Genomic DNA, 16,809 nt, shown 5'->3' with positions numbered 1-16,809 from the left:
ACGCCGAAATTAAATTAAAAATGCCCCAGATGTTCTTGAATCATCATTTAATTCAAAAATACTCATCGTTAAAATCCTTTAGAATTTCGTTTAAACTTGGGCCCTGGGTTGTCATTATAAGCTAAAACGTTTTTCTATTAGTAAATAACATCAATATTGTTACGTAGGAATTAGTACCGAGACGGAGTTTCTAACTTTAACTTTACAATTTTATTAACGATAAGCGGAAAATATACAATGACAATAGGCCGTAGGAAACTAAGCCTTGGACGGACGGAGATGTTCGACCCGTGAACGCGACGGTACGCGGAGAGCTCCCGTACGGAGGAGACTTCGCTAGGGGCAAGAGCATTTCGTTCTCGGTACCCTGGCTTAGTCTAAGGGATTAGGAGCTGGCTTTTTCAGCTGGCGATCCTACCCCGAATTGGTAAATAACATCTATATTAACAAACTAAATTAATACAATCATGTACATCATCAAATTAAATTGTGGCGATAAACTGCAGTGGCCACGGTTAGCCTATGTCAAAAGCAGCTAATGTAAAATAAAACCGCACTATTTCTTCACGCGCAATATCACAAATTGTCTTAGGTACGTGGTGAATGGGCGAGGGGGATGAAACAGATTTCGCGAGTATGCATTCACCCCTCCAAATGCATGTCACAGACGAAGGAGAGAGTCCGACACTTTCCCCTATTTATTTTTGCTTTTACTATTCTAATTGCCACCACGATCTTTTCTTCTATTATAAAATCTTAACCTGATTATTTAAGAGTGTATTTAACTTTCGGCTCACTCTGAACCGTTGATGTCTCTTCATTTCAGACACGAAAATCAAAGCCCAAAGTTTGCTTCACATCAGGCCTCAATTATTTACTCTTTGTTTCAATAAGCCTATAGCGGATAATACTTGATATACCTGACGGAGTCTAGGTCTTAGTTTTCTTCATGAAATCACTAAACCAAGGACTATTCTATATACAGTTGTAGTATAGCTTTAGTAGTATACAAAGAGCCATTTCAAATAACAATATTAAAAAAATCTTTGGAATATCAAAATGAAACAGAGCTTTAAAGCTACAAAAGTACTAAATGCATCATAATTACGAAAACTAATTCCACATATTCACTTTATATTATGGATCCAGAATGAAAACTTCAAAGCTATGATCCGATAAAGATTAGCCCTTTCACTGATCTAATTGCTACCATGATGCTTCCTTCTATTATAAAATCTAAATCTGATTATTTAAACGTGTATTTAACTTTCGGCCCACTCTGAACCGTTAATGTCCCTTCATTACAGACACGATAATCAAAAACCAGAGTTTACTCCTCTCAGGTCTCAATTATTTACTCTTTGGTTCACTAAGCCTATTGCGGATCAAACCTAATTTATCCGACAGAATCCAGGCCATAGCTTTCGTCATGAAATAACTAAACCCAGGATTATTCTATATACAGATGTAGTATAGCTTAAGTAATATATAAACAGCCATTTCAAATAATAATATTAAAAAACATCCATGAAATATCAAAATAAAACAGAGCTTTAAAGCTACAAAAGTACTAAATACATCGTAATTACGAAAAAGATTTCCACATATTCACTTTATATTATGGAAAAAGTGAATATTAAGGTTCTGTAGGATTTCTTAACACATCAAAACAAAGCGAAGTGCTAACTCGGAGCACTAGTGTGATAACGGACAGACACACACAGACAAAAAAATAGACTGCTTTTTAACTCTTTCCGTATTAATTTTGAATTGAGAAAAGAGATTATCTTAAATATTAAAATAAATATAATTATTTTTAATTATTTTAATCTTCAATTATTAACATTAATAATAGTTAAATCGTTTAAAATAAAGTTGTACCTATTATCATCTCAAACTTTGCTAATATTGACGTTTAAAGTGAAGGGTACCCCTCTTGCCCGCTTTCCTCAAATTTTGGGGTATATATACGATTCGTTTTCATTATAACAGTAAGGAAAAAGCGCAATTGCGAAAACCTTTGGTGGCGATCCCACCTTAGGGAGGCTAGACGTTTCTCGTAACCCTAGCTGATCGCCGCGTATATCCTAAAACCAAACGATGATAATGGAGTAGAAGCCAATGATACAGATTGGTGTCTATGTGGAATAGACGGAAGAGCAGTGGATGGTGGTGTTAGAAGCCAATGATACAGATTGGTGTCTATGTGGAATAGACGGAAGACCAGTGGGTGGTGGTGTTAGAAGCCAATGATACAGATTGGTGTCTATGTGGAATAGACGGAAGAGCAGTGGACGGTGGTGTTAGAAGCCAATGATACAGATTGGTTTCTAAGTGGAATAGACGGAAGACCAGTGGATGGTGGTGTTAGAAGCCAATGATACAGATTGGTGTCTATGTGGAATAGACGGAAGACCAGTGGATGGTGGTGTTAGAAGCCAGTGTAAGTGCAGACTGGTGTCAATGTGGGATTGACAAAGAATAGAAGATGGTGGAGGTGGAAGCCAGAAAAGTACCAAACTGGTGTTCATATGGGATGGTGGTGTTAGAAGCCAATGATACAGATTGGTGTCTATGTGGAATAGACGGAAGACCAGTGGATGGTGGTGTTAGACGCCAGTGTAAGTGCAGACTGGTGTCAATGTGGGATTGACAAAGAATAGAAGATGGTGGAGGTGGAAGCCAGAAAAGTACCAAACTGGTGTTCATATGGGATGGACGAAGACCAAACATGGTGGTGTGAGAACTCAAGTATAGAGTAGCCAACGGAGAGAAATACAATTTTCCAAATTTCTGTGAACTGTCAATGCGGTCCGGAAATTGGGAACACGTTTGCTCCGATACGAAAACTGCGAACGCGGTCACGTGGGTGTAACAACGGACAGACAGACAGACACACAAACAGACAGACACGGCCGTTACAGAACCTCTCCGTGACATACGTCACTCGGAGAGGTAAAAAGTTAATTAGCTTGTTATGTATCGGTCACGCGGTGGCGCTAAAGAAGTAGCGTCCGCCTAAAGCGAACAACGGATAGTTTTCAAATTCTATGTAACGATGCTTTAATAGTGGTTAATCATAAAGCTCAGATGGATCCAGAATAGTATGTTCTTACCAGTCTATAGAGGAACTCAATCAAACCAGTTTTAAAACTTCCCAATAGTGTTACCGATATAAACCATGCAGCTCGGTCAAATTCGGAAAAAATAAACATAAACAAAGAAACAACTTTCGAAAATATATTTAGATTAAAATTTGATCACTGAAACGGTCCTAAGACAATATACGTAATGCAAACGTATCCTAATGAACGCATGATAAAATAAACTTGACAATATGAACAAACAGTAAAATTCTGCCATTAAACCTCTATACGTGATAAACCTACTAAATACTGAAAACACAACAAGACTGATTTCAACGGTAAAGTCAGGGTTAGCGACAATTTTCGTGTCTCTGTTGAAACCATACCAGTACATGAGCTGATGACGAAGTTAAAGTAATTAAAGACGCAAATGACGATCCAGGACATTTAGCAAGTACTACATCAAAACCTGAAGAAACTTCCTACAATTTATGTGCTAATGAAAGCTCCGAGGGGACTGATAACGGAAATGGAAATCGCTCGAAAGAAGAAAAGCTCAAAGGTTTGGAAATAAGTTTGGAACAATTCGAAAGACGTGTCCAAAATTTATTATGGCTTATTTTAGCATCGTCTATGTGAATTTTATTACATTTAATATAAAATTAGTTCCGAAAATGGCGGTGTTACAACTGGGTATAGTGCACCAAGAGTCTTGTCTCTGAAAATGAGCGGCGCTTCCGTTAATACAATTTATAATGGAGAAATTTAATGGATTGTTACATACACAGTGTCGGCCCATTCATTACACAAAACGATGAAATATGGTTATTGTCCTACACATTAAAAATATAAATCCATCTATTCATTCATGTGACTTCTACGTTTATGTACTATCAAATGGCACTTCTGTCTGCATATATATAGTCCCACCGATCACACTTGAGGCGTTTTTCAACATTGTATCATCAAATTACTCATACGATTACTAGCATATTCGCACTAATCTAATTCTGTGGGTTTTTCACCACGGTGAATAAATTGATGTCTTTTCAAAGCATTCTTCTGCGTGCTTGCATAGTCACACTGATCACATTTGAAGGGTTTTTCACCACTGTGAATGAGTTGATGTCTTTTCAAATGAGTCTTCCACGCACTTGCATAGTCACACTGATCACAAACGAAGGGTTTTTCACCTCTGTGAATGCGTTGATGCGCGATCAAATTACCCTTCTGCGTGCTTGAAAAGTCGCACTGATCACACACGAAGGGTTTTTCACCACTGTGAATGAGTTGGTGTCTTTTCAAAGCATTCTTCTGCGTGCTTGCATAGTCACACTGATCACATTTGAAGGGTTTTTCACCACTGTGAACGAGTTGATGTCTTTTCAAATGAGTCTTCCACGTACTTGCATAGTCACACCGATCACATTTGAAGGGTTTTTCTTCGTTACCCTTCTTAATGTGACGTTGTGAACCCCTTTTATATTCAGCAGAATATTTGATCCGAGTTGAACGTTTCTTCCTGAATTTCCCTACAGAAATTTATAAATGAAATATAAAAACGACACATACGTCATTTACAATATAGTATCAAAAATACATTAACATTCAAGAGCACTACGAAAACTCATTGGTTTTTATTAAAGTATGAGTAAACGACCTTATAAACAACAAGTTGGGAAACCAAAATAGACCTCTACGAGTCGAGACGTTGTTCTTAATTAAATATAATTTATATTGATTACTTTTATCGTCAGTAATTTAGCTTAATATTAGTTTAGGCATTCTAAGAAACGTTATTCCTAAAATCATTTTAAACATAGCTATTGTTGACGTTTCAATTCAAGCGTATGCCTCTTTAACAATTTTTGGAAATTTAGGGTATATAAGGCGATTGATTAACAATAAATAATAGGAAAACCCGCAATTGCGTGAACGCGGTGACAGACACGTCCAGTGTAATACCTCTCCGTGACGACAGACACGTCCAGTGTAATACCTCTCCGTGACGACAGACACGTCCAGTGTAATACCTCTCCGTGACGACATCGTCAAACGGAGATGTAAAAAGGGGATGAACATAAATTGAATTGCATGAGAAACTTTGGCTCGAAAGGACGTATTTTCAAATTCAACGGATGTTCGGAGAATCAATGCGTGCAGACAAGCTACCATTCTCATTCCTTCTGGAACCCACTCTCTGTTGTCACATCTAGTTTTCACTTTGTTTCTCTGCCTAGCAAAAGGCACCCTGAGTGCAACTCGATCTTCTTCTTCTACTTCTGATACAACGTTGTCTTCGTAAAACTCACCGAATAATTTCCCTAGCCAGATTATTTAACACAAAGCGAGATAAATGTAGAAGGGCAGCTATTTAATCTCAGATTAAATTTCATGTAAGAGGGGTTACTCGAAACGAAACCCTGTCGATATCTAGTTCGACAACTTCTGACAGAATACCATTTTTGTGATTTCCGAGACCGACAGAGCTGTCGATCGACAACTCCCTTTCGAAGCTTACAGAATAGGCACCCTTGTGTTGTTAAGTAAAAGTAGTAGTACCTAATTGATACCAGAAGTGAGATGAGACTAGAAGTGAAGGGCTCTAGCATTGATAGTAGATCCTGGCACTAGTGAACAAATTTGAGGATTTTATGCCGCTTCCATCGCGCCTACACTAGACTGAGAACAAAATTGGTCGAGTTCCCAAAACATTTCCTATCCCCTTCCCCTCAACCTAAAGCTTGAAGGAGAGAGGAATGGAGTGGAAACGCCCATACCTATAGGGTTGCCTGTGTACCCCCACTTACGGCACCATAGTCCTCCCTGCATCCTCAGCGGTTAGGTAGGGTCGTACGTCACTCGTACCGGACGAAATTGTAAAGGGCGCTCCCTCTATCTTAAAAATAAAAGCTAGTTCTCATTCAAATAAAATGGCGCTACGCGGCAGCACTTAGCAATCGCCTATGGAAAGGTAGGGGCGTGCGCGAGGTACATTGGGAGAGATACGGTGCCGCAGGTCGCCCATCATCATTTCCAATCCATCTCAACTCCCTTATCCCTGCCTAAAGCGGCCGAACACGGACCCGGCTCCTTGAATCTAGTTCGGCCGTCTACCACCGCGAGCGTCTCACGTTTTGGAGGGAAAATTCAGAAACCGCTACTAGAGGGCCAACCGTTCTTGTGTTATCAAGAATATTCACTTTCGCCGAGTGAAGAATTTGGTTAGCTCAGTACTTCTGGTCTCATCTCACTTCTGATAATGCTCAATGCCCCGGCCTAACGGTTCGTTGCAGGGACGTTAAAGAAATTGGTTTTAATCCGCGGACATCTTGAAAAAATGGCGGCTAGAAATGTGAAGTTTCTTAGTGTAATTTGTAAATGCATTGATTTTCATCAAATAATTTCTTGCGGGCTTCCAAAGGAACACTAATCTCATTTTAAGGGTTTTTCCGGTTCGCGTTTTAATGGGACGTTATAAATTTCATCCTTACTAAGTTTGATACTGAATTAATTTAGCCTGGATGAAGAAAAACATTTCACGGTAGAATTAACGATGTACTCATCACATAAAGTTTGCAAAAAAAGGCACTAAATACGTAGAATCGTGTAGACGCACTTGAAAAGAACAGAATGCCAAGTTGTACGAACAAGCAATGTCGAAGAAAAGTAAAGGCTTTGATCACGTGAATCAGCGTACGCTTCAATAATATAAGCAGTATAACTATACAAAAGTGCGCAACAATATGGCGTCATGCCACTGTTATTTGTTATTAAGTATTTACAACCATAACGATTGAAAATAAGCATCGCTTAGGGGCTTTCGACGCAAGACTAGTTTTCATCTAAGTTTAAAGCGGAATTACGTCCATCATTCGCGTTTTTCGGAGGGGGAAAAATACATTCGGATTGTATTACGAGCAGTTAAAAGAAATACGCGACTAGACTTTATATCGAGAATGCGGAAATAGTTGCTTAGAAATATGATATCTCGATCTAGGTACTCAAGACTATTAAAGAATGAAATGACTTACCTGCAATTTCCGAACGAGGCGATGAGGTTTTACCTTCTGGATTCTTTGGAGCGACATCTTCAAATGTCTCCGAGTTGGACACCGAACTATTATGTTGAACTGCAATTGGAACTTCGGGCAAATCGCTTTCCATAGAGACGGGGGTCAATTCTGATAGTTCATTTGGGTTGCGTTCTACTTCAGGAACACGCACTGGCACAGTCAATGAGCTCGGATCGACAAACAGTTCCACACTTTGATTTTGTCCATCACTTTTCTTTGCACCTGTCAAGTTGATTCTGTATTGGTTATCATCAAGATCATTTTCTGGGGATCCTTCTAGCGGATCGCTTTCGGCATTTGCATCAAGAGAAAGATCCAAATGTTTTTCGGATTCAACATTCAATTCAGGAACACGAAATTTCTTCGATTGAGTTGAATTATCCTCAATTTCTAACTCTGTCGAGACACTTGGCGATTGACGATAAGAATCGTTAATGGTAATATTGTTTTCAAGAGGTTCTCGTGGCGAATCGCTCTCCGTGTTCGTGTCAGGAGTCATTTCGAATTGGTTTTCAACCTTAATTTTAGGTGAAGGCGCACTTTGAGGCAAACTGTCACTGTACTTCGGTTTAGGGACACATGGATTCGTATTTCGCGTTATAAACCCCATATTTTCAGTTTTTTTCAAGGTAGTTTCGGTGTTTGTATTGCCAACCTCAGTAACAGGTGATTCTTGACTAATATTTTCTTTACACAGGTTGCCTTGGACATTGTGCATCACAACTGGAAGGGTTAACTCCTGGCCATTATTTCCCAAATCATCTTCAACGGGTTCAGTTTTCACTAATTCATCGTTAGGAAATTGAAGTATTCCACTTTTCTCCTATTTTTTAAACAATTAACAATAACTCTCATTCTTAAAGTAATTCCTTTTTCCAATCGACTATGAAAGTGAAGGATGTTGCATACCATCAGATCTTTGATTCTATTTTCCAACTCTTTATTGACCCTATTGAGTCTTTCAATTTCGTCTATTTGCTTATTTAACGTTAATGATGTTTTCACTCTCTCTTTTGCCATTTTTGAAATTAAAACATTACACTAAACAAAATGAGATTCCATTACAAAACAATCTTCGGACTTTCTTTGGCTAAACGTATTTTAAAGGGGCAAGCGAGAAAAAGCGGAAGATAATGACACGCAAGGAGGGGATCAGCAACAAAGGCCCTCGTCGGGTTTCTTTGTTAATAAAGAAACGAAGGACGTGTTGCCAATCCCCTTAGCTTTGTGCCAATCCTGATAGGTGTTTTCACCAATAACCTTAATTAATTAACCCACTCATAGAGTTTGGTTCTATTTCAAGGGACACCTGATTCGACAACTGTCCATTTAAATTTTCTCATATCTCTGTGCTTAATTTCACACTGCTAAAAAACCCCTATGCTTTGAAAAATACCTTGGCTTCCAGTTTCCTAATTCGATCATCTCTAGCTTTTACTTCATTGATTAGATCATCTTTGCTCAAGTGATCATAGTTACATTCTTCCTCGTAGTCCATTTCCTAAAAACAAAGTTTCAATAACTTCCAGATTGCCTAAAACAAGGAATATTGCAATAATTTCGCAAATACCTCTTTAATTGCCAACCGTTGAAGATTTACTAAACTCATTTCGGAATTTTGTAAAGAGAGTTGGTGAGATTGTAAATCTACCCTAAAATAAAATTATTTTTCAAACTGAAGGTAAATCAAAAACGGACAAGGAAAGTTTCCCCATACATTGTAGCTTTCGCTATAAAAAGCTAAGAAAAACATAGCGATGCTTAAATTGTGACACTTTTGTTCAAGACTAGGGATTTAGTCAAGCACATTTTCTGAATACAACTACAACTAGCTTCGTATAAATTATTTATTCTGCTAGCATTTTTAATTTTTTAAACAGCAAGAAAGATCTATTTCTTTTCAAGGTATAATAGTTTCAATAGGTTTGGATCCGTTATGCCTTGTTGACATGATCCAATTTGCATTATATTCATCCCTTACCAGCTTAAACGTTCGACCATAACACGACATTCTTTAACAAATTCCATCATACTTTGTACAGTTTTCCTGTTATGATAAAATACGTAACATTTTAATAATAATAAAAAGTATGGCCATAAACAAAGATTTAGTGTTACCACTTACCAGTGTTAAAAAGGGCCTTTCCGGTAGGATTGCACTTCACGTGACCCATCCAACTAACAATGGTTTTTTGTTAATCCACCTTATTCCCTATCGCCGGAAGTTAGGGTTAACTAAGGGAATTCGGGGGAAAGGCAAAGGGTCGTCGTCTGCTTAAGTCGTGAATCGGCTGCTACAGTCAGGAAAATTACAATTCCGTGAATTTCCGTTAGTTTTAAACGTTTTAAAGCGATTAAACTTGTCAGAAATAATTTCTTATTGGAAAATTATTGAAAAGCTGAGGTATGCAACTTGTTTGACGATAAATATTAATAATAATAATAATAAAATGCAAATGAAAAAGTTTTTAAAATATACTCTCGTTTTTCAGCTTCATCATTTAGCCAAAACGTCATAACTCGAAAAACTACAAATTTTGGTATACTCTAGTTTTTCAGCTTCATCATTTAGACAAAAAGTCATAACCTATAATCAATATTATGAATGTTAACTTGACTAGATCAAAACGAATGAAGCCATGCAAGATCACACGGAAAAGTAAATATTAATACAGAAATAACTTCGCTATGCCGAAAGCAAAAGATAAAACTTCCACAAAAAGAAAAAAACTATGTGAATCAGATGATGATGACAATGAAATTTCAACATCAAAACAGAAACAATCAAATGACAAGAATCGTTTGTACTGTATTTGCAGCCAGCGGAATGATCCATCTAAAGCTATGATCCAATGTGAAACTTGTTTAGAATGGTATCACTTTACATGTATTGGGTTAGAAGAAAAGAACATTGAAAATATAGATGAATATTCTTGCAAAAAGTGTTTAGAAGTGTTGCGAACTAATCCTTCAATATCAGAACAAGGACTTTTGCGACTTCAAGGAAGGGTTTCACCCTTGGAAGGCTGGTCTAAGAAAGTGATCCTTAGAAATATATCGGAGGACGCGATAAACTCATTCATTCAGTCAAAAACACACCAGTTTCAAGGGTGGGCACTTTTCCGTGAGGGTTCAATCATTAGCATGGAAACAAACATGCAGGACAGTTTTTCTTTTGTAAGGGCTATCTGCGAACCAGCCATGAGGCAAAAAACTATATTTTGCACTTATGTTTTAATACTGAAACATGTAAAATTAAATGGGCAACATGCTCTTGCCCTGCTGGCATCGCCGGCCAATGCAAGCATTTGGCCGCTACCATTTATGAACTCGTAGACTTAGTGCGGTTACAGGCTGAGACCATTACCAAAGGATCTTGTACATCGCGACTACAAATGTGGCACGTTAAGCGTCCCAAAACAGACGAGCCCTTGCTTTTCAGCGATATTCAGTTTGTGAAACATAATCCTGAAAAATACCAAAAATCTCCACTTGGTTGCATCGTGAAAACTTTTAACCCAATGCCAGATTGGGCACAACCTGTGACGAAAGAGAAAATACAGCAGTTGGTTGCTCTTTTCAAAAAAATTTATAACTTACCGGTTATAAACACTATAGGTAAGTTGCACCAATGGAGTTTTATGCCTTTTGTTGCCATCCCCCGATACTGGAAGCATCCTAATGTTAGTTGGACTTGGATGCGGCCATTACTGTCCTTGCGGAGAAAGGCATAAAACTCCCATCGGGCAATCAATAATTACAATTCAGATGCACCAGAGCTAGCTGTTCCCAATGAAGCTTTTATTTATTTATCTATCTACCTATAGAAAGCAACGGCTGCATTCCTGTTTTGCCAAGAGTTAGCTGCCCCATTACTGTGGAACTACACCAAGAGCTATGGCACAAAATTGGACAAACTGAAGAATACTGTTTACCTTCAGAATATTTAAACCTATCAGATGAAGAAAAAAATGTAATTGCCACTATTAATGTTAGTCTAGCTGAAGCGAAAGGTATTGAAGAAAAAACCCGTCTACAGAGCCATAATGCGTTTTGGTTTAAACAAAGAGCTATTAGGTTAACTGCCTCGACTTTTGGCACATTCTGTAAAATGAAAGCCGACACTGACCGTGTGAACACATTTGTTCAAAAAAGAAAGTTTTTTACAACGCCCTCTGTCAGACATGGTATAAATACAGAAGCAGCAGCTTTTGCACTCTTTTTATCAAAAGTTGAAATGCAACAACATTCAACTGTTGGCTTGTTGGTCAACCCAAAAATACCATTTTTAGGAGCTAGTCCAGACAGAATTTTGATGAAAGATGACAAGCTGTACCTTGTGGAAATAAAATGCCCGTTTTCCCTCTATCAAAAAAAGAAAACTATCGCTCAACGGGTTAAAGAAGAAACAGACTTCTATTTAGTGATGGATGAGACAAATGATCAATATCCTTACAAGTTAAAAGAAAACCATGAATATTATTTTCAAACGCAAGGCCAAATGTTGGTTGCTAATGTTTCGGAGTGTTACTTCGTTGTTTACGTTCCACCCTCTGACCTGGAGTTCACACTTATTAAGAGAAATGACGCATTCATCAATAAAATTATGTACCCTAAACTCTGTACAACGTACTACGACTACTTATTACCATACTTTTCCAAAGAGTTGGCATTACGACAAAAGAAAACATAACAATCGAATTTGAAATGGTTTGAACAATAATCAAAACTAGTCGGGTTAATTCAACTTTTAGTTTGAATAAAGCATTTTCTCGTATACTTGAAAATTGGTTGGTTATTAAATTTTAATTCTCGTGCTTACACAATAAGAAGTCCGTCAGCTTTTAATTATTTCAAACAAGGGATTTTTTCTAATTTGCTGATACACTTTGATCATTTAAACTCGTTTTAATAAGTGGTCCACAGAAATTGGATAGATGGCAACAGATCATATAAATTTTATCAAGCACGGGGGATAAAGTTATCGGAATGTCACCTGACAGTATTTGGAACTCTTTAATCTTTCTAATCGCTCTCTCGATATGGATTCTAGTTTTTGCTATGTTTCTACTCCTGTTGACTTCAGTTTCACTGAACTGATCTCTATGACCTAAATAATCGGGGATGACTAAGTGTACATTCCTTGGTGCTAATTCTTTTGTAATATCAAATCCACGATCACCCATTACAAGATCACCTTCAACAAGCTGGTCAACTAAATGACAGTGGCTAAAAATTTTCTTATCAGAGGTTCTTCCCGCGTAAACATTTGAATAGTAGGTGAGATGACCATTGGGACCTGGAGAAATGCCAAACAATCCCTTAGCCGTATTACTGTGTTTATAAGAGCTAAAAGTTTCCCTTTGCGCATCTGGAGCTGATGGCATTTCTAAGTAAAATTCAGAACAAACCAAAATTATCCTTAAATTTGGAAAATGTTTTTTTATCACTTCTGGCGTTTGTAGGTTCACTTGTTCAGCTGTAGGCCATATGGGTAAGCACTGTAGTTTTTGTGGCAGAAATAAAATCCATGTATTGAGTATCTTTGATATATAACCTTGAGACACATTGTACAAGTCACCTAGAACCTTTTCTGGTAAATTCTTCCTCAATCGACAAAGAGTGATAAAAAATTCTTCCATAGGGGCCAGTTTCCTAACCCGCCCAGGTTTTCGTAGTGACGACTCAAAATGGTAATAATCTTCAGACATTTCGGGATTTCTTGGTTGTTTCCCAACATATTTCAACCCAGCAGCTTCAGGTAGTAGAAATTGGAAAAAGCTCCACAAGTGTGCGTAAGACGGAAAGCCGGTGTAATACTTAATATCATAATCATCAAGGAAGCGTAGTATTGAAAACTTTTCCCTTTGAATTTGCTTTAGTAGATTTAAATTTTTGGCCTTTAATTCTTCCTTAGTGGGACTACAAACTGTAGATAGAGATATTGGGCTTTCTGTACTTCCAGAAGTCTGTGTCAAACTTTGTTGCGAGCATCGTGTACTAGTGTTTGTAGATTCTGGAGTTAAAGATTCTTCTATAAATGGTTGTTGTTCCTTTAACGGATCTTTAACCGCCGTTTCGTCTTCGACAGAACTTGCACTCTTTGTGAATCTGTAATTCAGAATATAAATCTAGTTCAGTAATTTAGCAAATTAGAAAATTATATCAAACTTTCACCAATCCTTGAGTTCCTTTAAAGGGACTGACAAGGAAGGTAAAAACCCAGAATCTTGGCTTTCAGCATGCAAATGCTACTTTTCAAATAGTGAATTCCACTTGGCACTTTAGACCTAAAGTGGTCAAATTGGCAACAGTCCAAAGCACATTGGTGTATAATACAATAATCTGTCTTTATACAATATTTTTGTAAAATTACGCTGCAAAAGTGAGGCCAATGTTTTGCTCCATCCAAATGACGTTGATACAACCAAAGATCATTAAAGTTTTGCTAGTTTTGGATTGTTGTTTCATAGAGCATCTTAAACTAACAAAACTAGGATGATCTTTGGTTGCATCAACTTCATGGAAATTTTTTTTATTGCAGTGGAATACTAAATGAATGATGTTGTAATTTTAAACTTTGTAGTTGCATTTAAACTACCCAAGTGGAATTCGCTAAAGGTATGTGGTTTTGGACACGTTGTCAGTCTCTGTAATGAAGAACTTTATCTAACCTCTTCATATTTCGAATGTATGTGTCATCTCGGAAATGGCGCATTGGTTGAAGGACCGTCTCCAAAACAGTTTCAGTTTTCATGGTGTTTTTATTTTCTTGAGCAACAGTTTCGTTCAGTCCAGTTTTAGATTTTGTAGGTAGTTTATCCCTCTGTTCTTCTATGGTTAAACCTTCTGTGACTAATGTGGTCAAACTTCTCTGTTCAGTTTGAAAATCCATAGGGTTACCGTTTTCTTGGGTAACAGTTTTGTTCAATTCAGTTTTAGAGTTTGCAAGCTGTTTTTCCCTCCGTTCTTCTATCGTTAAACCTTCAGTGACTAATGTGGTCAAACTTCTCTGTGTATAAGCTACTTCATCTTGACTTATATCCATTATAGGAACTACAAATGTATCGTGAGAACTTCCTATTAAACTTTTATTCAGATTTGTTCGTTCTTCTATTGTCACTCCATCAACTATTAAAGTTGTCTGGCTTTTAAAGACCACTGGTTGAAGCCACCTGGTCTGATAAAGGAACAACAAAAACGTCTTGAAAATATTCTTCAGGTCTAATGGTAGGTTTTCCACCTTCGTAAGTAGACCAAGGAAATATAGTGGGGCAAGCATCTTTATTTAAAATCTTCTTCCCACGCCTTTCTAGATAATCCTTATCTTCAAAGTGAAGTGAACATATTAGTGTGCTTTTCTTAACTCTTTCTGTATCGATTTTAGCCAAGTTTGCCCATTTTTTTTTTACTATCAAGATTATTTGGAAACGTGTGAAATGAAACATTGTTGGATTTTAAACTCGAGCTTTTACATCGTGGTACAGCACAGTGATGAACCATGTTGGTTATGTCACGTCATAAACATTTATGTTCGTCAATAAAAATTAAATATAATAATATACCAAAATTTGTAGTTTTTCGAGTTATGACGTTTTGGCTAAATGATGAAGCTGAAAAACGAGAGTATATTTTAAAAACTTTTTTCATTTGCATTTTATTATTATTATTATTAATATTTATCGTCAAACAAGTTGCATACCTCAGCTTTTCAATAATTTTCCAATAAGAAATTATTTCTGACAAGTTTAATCGCTTTAAAACGTTTAAAACTAACGGAAATTCACGGAATTGTAATTTTCCTGACTGTAGCAGCCGATTCACGACTTAAGCAGACGACGACCCTTTGCCTTTCCCCCGAATCAGGGCCGGAAATAAGCACAGGACACAATTTTAAAATGTCCCATATTTTTTTTAAAAACTAAGGGGGTCACTGGACATTTTGACCTATAAATTTTCCGAAGTTTTGATACCTTGACTATGGAGAAGCGACACCATTTTTGCAACCTCCAGTGGACAATGTCCTATAAATTTTCCAGTCAAACAGGGGGTCACTGGACACATGTCCTATAACAAATTTTCCTTATTTCCGGCCCTGCCCCGAATTCCCTTAGTTAACCCTAACTTCCGGCGATAGGGAATAAGGTGGATTGGACCCTGGGGTACACCCATCCAACTAACAATGGTTTCTTGTTAATTGAACCCTGAGGAGTCCGAAAAAATAGTTAAAAAATTATTTGGCCGCCGCAAGTTTGTCAAAAAAAATTTGGAAAATTTTAAAATCCGTGCACTTACCGCCATTGAAGTCGCTATCCACTTAATGCATTTTGCACTCAATCTTGCAAAATAAGCCGGGGGGACTCTAAAAAATTGACGGACTCGCGCCGGAGTTATGGCTATGGAATTTTTTAAGCTTACGGAAACCGTTTATTTCTGATAAAAGGACGGAAATATAAATGCGAGAAAAACTGAAATGTTTTGGGAAAATCGTTGAATTTTTTGGGAATTCGATAATTGATAACGGTAAATTTTGGAAAAAGTCAATTTTTTTTTAATTCACTCAACATTATTTTGTAACCACATTATATAGGCTCATGCTTCTGTGGTTGCCAGTAGCTTTGGGTTACGAAATAAATATTATTACTATTATTATTAAAATGTGTCAAATCCTTGGGATATTTGTCAAATGTAAATGGGAGTATTTTTGGGAAAATGGAAATTTCATTTTTTGTAAAAAAATTTGAAATAAAAGGCGTAGAGCTATTGCAACTATGTTTAAGAAAAGGTGTCAAATTATAGGGAAATAGCTCTTTCAATAAATTTCTCTCTTCGTGGTTTCCCCCCCGACACGAGAGAAGAGGGGAAAAAAATTTGAAATAAAAGGCGTAGAGCTATTGCAACTATGTTTTAGAAAAGGTGTTAAATTATAGGGAAATTAGCAAATGCCAACGTCAATATTTCAGAAAAGGAGTCGTTTTTTTTTTTGCAACTATATTTTGGGAAAGGCGACAAATTATTGAGAAAGAACCAAATGTCAACATCAATATTTTAGAAAAGGCGTCAATTTATTTCAACAATATTTCGGAAAAGTCGACAAATTATTGGGCAGTTAGCAAATGTCAACATCAATATTTTGGAATAGGCGTCTATTTATTTCAACTATATTTTGGAAAAGGCGTCAATTTATTTCAAGTATATTTTGGAAAAGGCGTCAATTTATTTCAACTATATTTTGGAAAAGGCGTCAATTTATTTTAACTATATTTTGGAAAAGGCGTCAATTTATTTCAACAATATTTTGGAAAAGGCGTCAATTTATTTCAACAATATTTTGGAAAAGGCGTCAATTTATTTCAACAATATTTTGGAAAAGGCGGCAATTTATTTCAACAATATTTTGGAAAAGGCGTCAATTTATTTCAACAATATTTTGGAAAAGGCGTCAATTTATTTCAAAAATATTTTAGAAAAGGCGTCTAGTTATTTCAGTAATATTTTGGAAAAGGGGACAAACTATTGGTCAATTAACAAACGTCAACATCAATATTTTGGAAGTCATTGCAACTATATATTGCCTATTTTTCGGCAATTTGATAAATGTCAACACCTTTTCCAAAATATCGTCCTTTACATTTACCAAACTCAGG

The 16,809-nt window shown here is 36.9% G+C and overlaps 3 protein-coding genes and 1 long non-coding RNA gene across 7 annotated transcripts; 2 read left to right on the top strand and 2 right to left on the bottom strand.

Moving 5' to 3' along the window:
* Positions 1 to 3,542: 3,542 nt before the first annotated feature.
* LOC149621130 (uncharacterized) lies at positions 3,543 to 14,982 on the bottom strand. Of its 2 annotated transcripts, XM_089855860.1 has the most exons (8): positions 14,940 to 14,982; positions 9,288 to 9,456; positions 9,144 to 9,209; positions 8,733 to 8,814; positions 8,559 to 8,663; positions 8,072 to 8,203; positions 7,121 to 7,985; positions 3,543 to 4,618 (listed from the first exon to the last, which is right to left on the bottom strand). In XM_089855860.1, the coding sequence occupies exons 3-8, from the start codon at positions 9,191 to 9,193 to the stop codon at positions 4,086 to 4,088; spliced, it is 1,767 nt and encodes a 588-aa protein (XP_089711986.1). In that variant the 5' UTR covers positions 9,194 to 9,209; positions 9,288 to 9,456; positions 14,940 to 14,982; the 3' UTR covers positions 3,543 to 4,085. The 2 variants fall into 2 exon arrangements, with proteins under 2 accessions (XP_089711986.1, XP_089711987.1); XM_089855861.1 differs by lacking the exon at positions 14,940 to 14,982 and having other exon boundaries at positions 8,733 to 8,809; positions 9,288 to 9,361.
* LOC149621132 (uncharacterized) lies at positions 9,426 to 9,975 on the top strand. Its single transcript, XR_016375571.1, has 3 exons — positions 9,426 to 9,566; positions 9,655 to 9,702; positions 9,784 to 9,975. It is a non-coding gene; the product is annotated as an uncharacterized LOC149621132 (long non-coding RNA).
* Positions 10,007 to 11,855, top strand: LOC149621131 (uncharacterized). The gene is made up of 4 exons (XM_089854710.1): positions 10,007 to 10,272; positions 10,362 to 10,780; positions 10,990 to 11,349; positions 11,455 to 11,855. The coding sequence occupies exons 1-4, from the start codon at positions 10,007 to 10,009 to the stop codon at positions 11,853 to 11,855; spliced, it is 1,446 nt and encodes a 481-aa protein (XP_089710836.1).
* Positions 11,981 to 15,070, bottom strand: LOC149621129 (uncharacterized). 3 transcript variants are annotated; one of them, XM_089855859.1, is made up of 4 exons: positions 14,865 to 15,070; positions 14,406 to 14,775; positions 13,837 to 14,342; positions 11,981 to 13,273 (listed from the first exon to the last, which is right to left on the bottom strand). In XM_089855859.1, exons 2-4 carry the CDS (start codon positions 14,442 to 14,444, stop codon positions 12,034 to 12,036), a joined length of 1,785 nt encoding a protein of 594 aa, XP_089711985.1. In that variant the 5' UTR covers positions 14,445 to 14,775; positions 14,865 to 15,070; the 3' UTR covers positions 11,981 to 12,033. The 3 variants fall into 3 exon arrangements, with proteins under 3 accessions (XP_089711985.1, XP_089711983.1, XP_089711984.1); XM_089855857.1 differs by having other exon boundaries at positions 13,837 to 14,775; XM_089855858.1 differs by having other exon boundaries at positions 13,837 to 15,070.
* Positions 15,071 to 16,809: the final 1,739 nt, after the last annotated feature.

The sequence above is a fragment of the Phalangium opilio genome, unplaced genomic scaffold (assembly GCF_054372755.1).
Source record: "Phalangium opilio isolate 3A_F unplaced genomic scaffold, DU_Popi_V2 ptg000209l_1, whole genome shotgun sequence".
Lineage (NCBI taxonomy): Eukaryota > Metazoa > Arthropoda > Arachnida > Opiliones > Phalangiidae > Phalangium > Phalangium opilio.
The sequence above is the reverse complement of the archived record's forward strand: the minus strand, read 5'-3'. Positions and strand labels throughout refer to the sequence as shown.

Bases quoted from the DNA above. Each gene is read 5' to 3' on its own strand.
- LOC149621130 (XM_089855860.1), bottom strand. From the start codon at position 9,193: ATGATGGAATTTGTTAAAGAATGTCGTGTTATGGTCGAACGTTTAAGC. The intron at 8,815-9,143 runs GTAAGGGATGAA...ATTTTATTTTAG, and splicing joins ATGGTCGAACGTTTAAGCTG to GGTAGATTTACAATCTCACC. The intron at 8,664-8,732 runs GTATTTGCGAAA...CTTTGTTTTTAG, and splicing joins AACGGTTGGCAATTAAAGAG to GAAATGGACTACGAGGAAGA.
- LOC149621131 (XM_089854710.1), top strand. From the start codon at position 10,007: ATGATCCAATGTGAAACTTGTTTAGAATGGTATCACTTTACATGTATT. The intron at 10,273-10,361 runs GTGGGCACTTTT...TCTGCGAACCAG, and splicing joins AAAACACACCAGTTTCAAGG to CCATGAGGCAAAAAACTATA. The intron at 10,781-10,989 runs GTAAGTTGCACC...ATCTACCTATAG, and splicing joins ACCGGTTATAAACACTATAG to AAAGCAACGGCTGCATTCCT.
- LOC149621129 (XM_089855858.1), bottom strand. From the start codon at position 14,444: ATGCTTGCCCCACTATATTTCCTTGGTCTACTTACGAAGGTGGAAAAC. The intron at 13,274-13,836 runs GTTAGATAAAGT...TCTGAATTACAG, and splicing joins TACATTCGAAATATGAAGAG to ATTCACAAAGAGTGCAAGTT.